Below are 1,653 nucleotides of genomic sequence, written 5' to 3'. Positions count from 1 at the left end.
TCCCCCCCCCCACCCTCTCCCACCCTGCGTGTTGGGAACTCGGAGACCCGGGCGAGCGTCCTCTGGGTGTGGGGCTCTGGCAGGGCTACTCACAGATGGCGGCGGCGGCCAGGCACTTCACCACGACCTGGGGGGGCTCACAGCCCGCATAGAAGGGCGCGGAGACATACTCGGAGAAACTGAGGCAGATGATGGCAAAGGAGGTGGGCTTGATGACGAAGAGGCTGGTCCAGGAGAAGAGATAGGCGGGGATGGGCCCGAAGGCCTCCATCAGGTACGGGTATTCGCCCCCTGACTTGGTGATCATGGTGCCGAGTTCCGCAAAGCACAAAGCACCTGAGACATAAGGGGACAGGGAGGTGTCGCCTCTCTTCCGGGAGAACCCTGCTCACAAGCCTTCCACCCCCACCCCACCCCGCAGCCCTCTCCTGGAACCACCCTGAGTCCTGGCCGTGGGGCAGTCGGGTCACAGCCAAATCCACAGGCATTTGCGGCATGGACGGGGGACCAGCGGCAGCAAGGACCGGTAGTCTGCCCTGCGCCGCCCTGTCCGGGGCCGGGCCTGTTACCCAGGGTGGCAAGAATCCCGCAGGCGGCCCAGATGATGAGGCAGGGCCCCACAGCTTCCGTGTTGCTGAGCACAGACTTGGGAGAAATGAAGATGCCCGAGCCGATGATGGTGCCCACGATGATGCAGATGCCGCTGACCAGGCCCACCTGGGGTGTGTGGGGAGGAGAGGGAGGAGGGGGGAGGATGGATGAATGCTGCCCCTTCCCTCCTCGCCCTGCACCCTCCTGCAGCCCCAGTTGCTCCTGTGACCAGGGCAGCAGCCGCAGAGGCACGTCCACCTGTCCCAGCCAACCCCTCATAGCATCGTCCCCATTGTACAGTGCGGGCAACTGAGGTGCAGAAGGGACAGGCAGCTGTCAGGCGGCACAGCAGGGTGCACAGCAGTAAAGGGCGGACCTGACCAGCTCCATGCTCCTGAGGGTGCAGAAGGAAACAGGCAGACTCAGCAAACAGACCCCTAGCGAGAATGGCCCTTGGGAGGGACATCAGAGTGCAGAGTGACATCAGAGCTTGAGGGGTCCCAGCTAGAGGGGTCACATGGGGTGAGCAACAGAAGCCTCCCAGGCAGAAACACAGGGGAGATGCTATTCTGCGGGGGAGGGGGGATGGTTACTAAGAATAAAATCTGGCTCAGGCTCACAGAGGATGACTCAGTCTATATGAAGAGTAAGAACAGGTTAAAGGCAGCCATGGTGCAGGCCCCCTGGAGGAACTGAAGGGAGCTTTTGGGGGTGATGTAAAAACCCCAACTGCACCCAAGAGACCCAAACCCAAGTCCTGGGCCATCACGCTGCCTTCTGCCCCAGTGGCTCCAGGGGTGATGGTGCCCCGGCTCCATGAGGTTTGCTTGGTTGTCATGGGCCCAGAGTTTTCTTCAGCAGGACTCCTGGGTGGCTTCAAACTGCCAACCTTTGGGCGAGCAGTTGATTGCAAACCACTTGCGCCCCTCAAGAACCTACATCACTACACATCAATCAATACATTTTTTTAAGGGATAACGTGTCTACTCGGGCCCGACTCAGAATGCCAGCCTCCCTAGACTCGGGCCCGACTCAGAATGCCAGCCTCCCTAGACTCGGGCC

At 60.9% G+C, this 1,653-nt stretch overlaps 1 protein-coding gene across 6 annotated transcripts in view; it reads right to left on the bottom strand.

The window, feature by feature from the left end:
- Positions 1-1,653, bottom strand: part of SLC7A9 (solute carrier family 7 member 9) — a 33,970-nt gene that overhangs the window by 29,117 nt on the left and 3,200 nt on the right. For all 6 annotated transcript variants that reach the window (XM_045293863.1, XM_045293867.1, XM_045293865.1 and 3 more), the window contains 2 exons: positions 570-717; positions 94-336 (listed from right to left, as the gene is read on the bottom strand). In XM_045293863.1, coding sequence (XP_045149798.1) covers positions 94-336; positions 570-717 — 391 coding nt within the window. The remainder of the gene's footprint in view (positions 1-93; positions 337-569; positions 718-1,653) is intronic.

The sequence above is a fragment of the Echinops telfairi genome, unplaced genomic scaffold (assembly GCF_000313985.2).
Source record: "Echinops telfairi isolate 266 unplaced genomic scaffold, ASM31398v2 ScPeMD7_2291;HRSCAF=2852, whole genome shotgun sequence".
Lineage (NCBI taxonomy): Eukaryota > Metazoa > Chordata > Mammalia > Afrosoricida > Tenrecidae > Echinops > Echinops telfairi.
The sequence above is the reverse complement of the archived record's forward strand: the minus strand, read 5'-3'. Positions and strand labels throughout refer to the sequence as shown.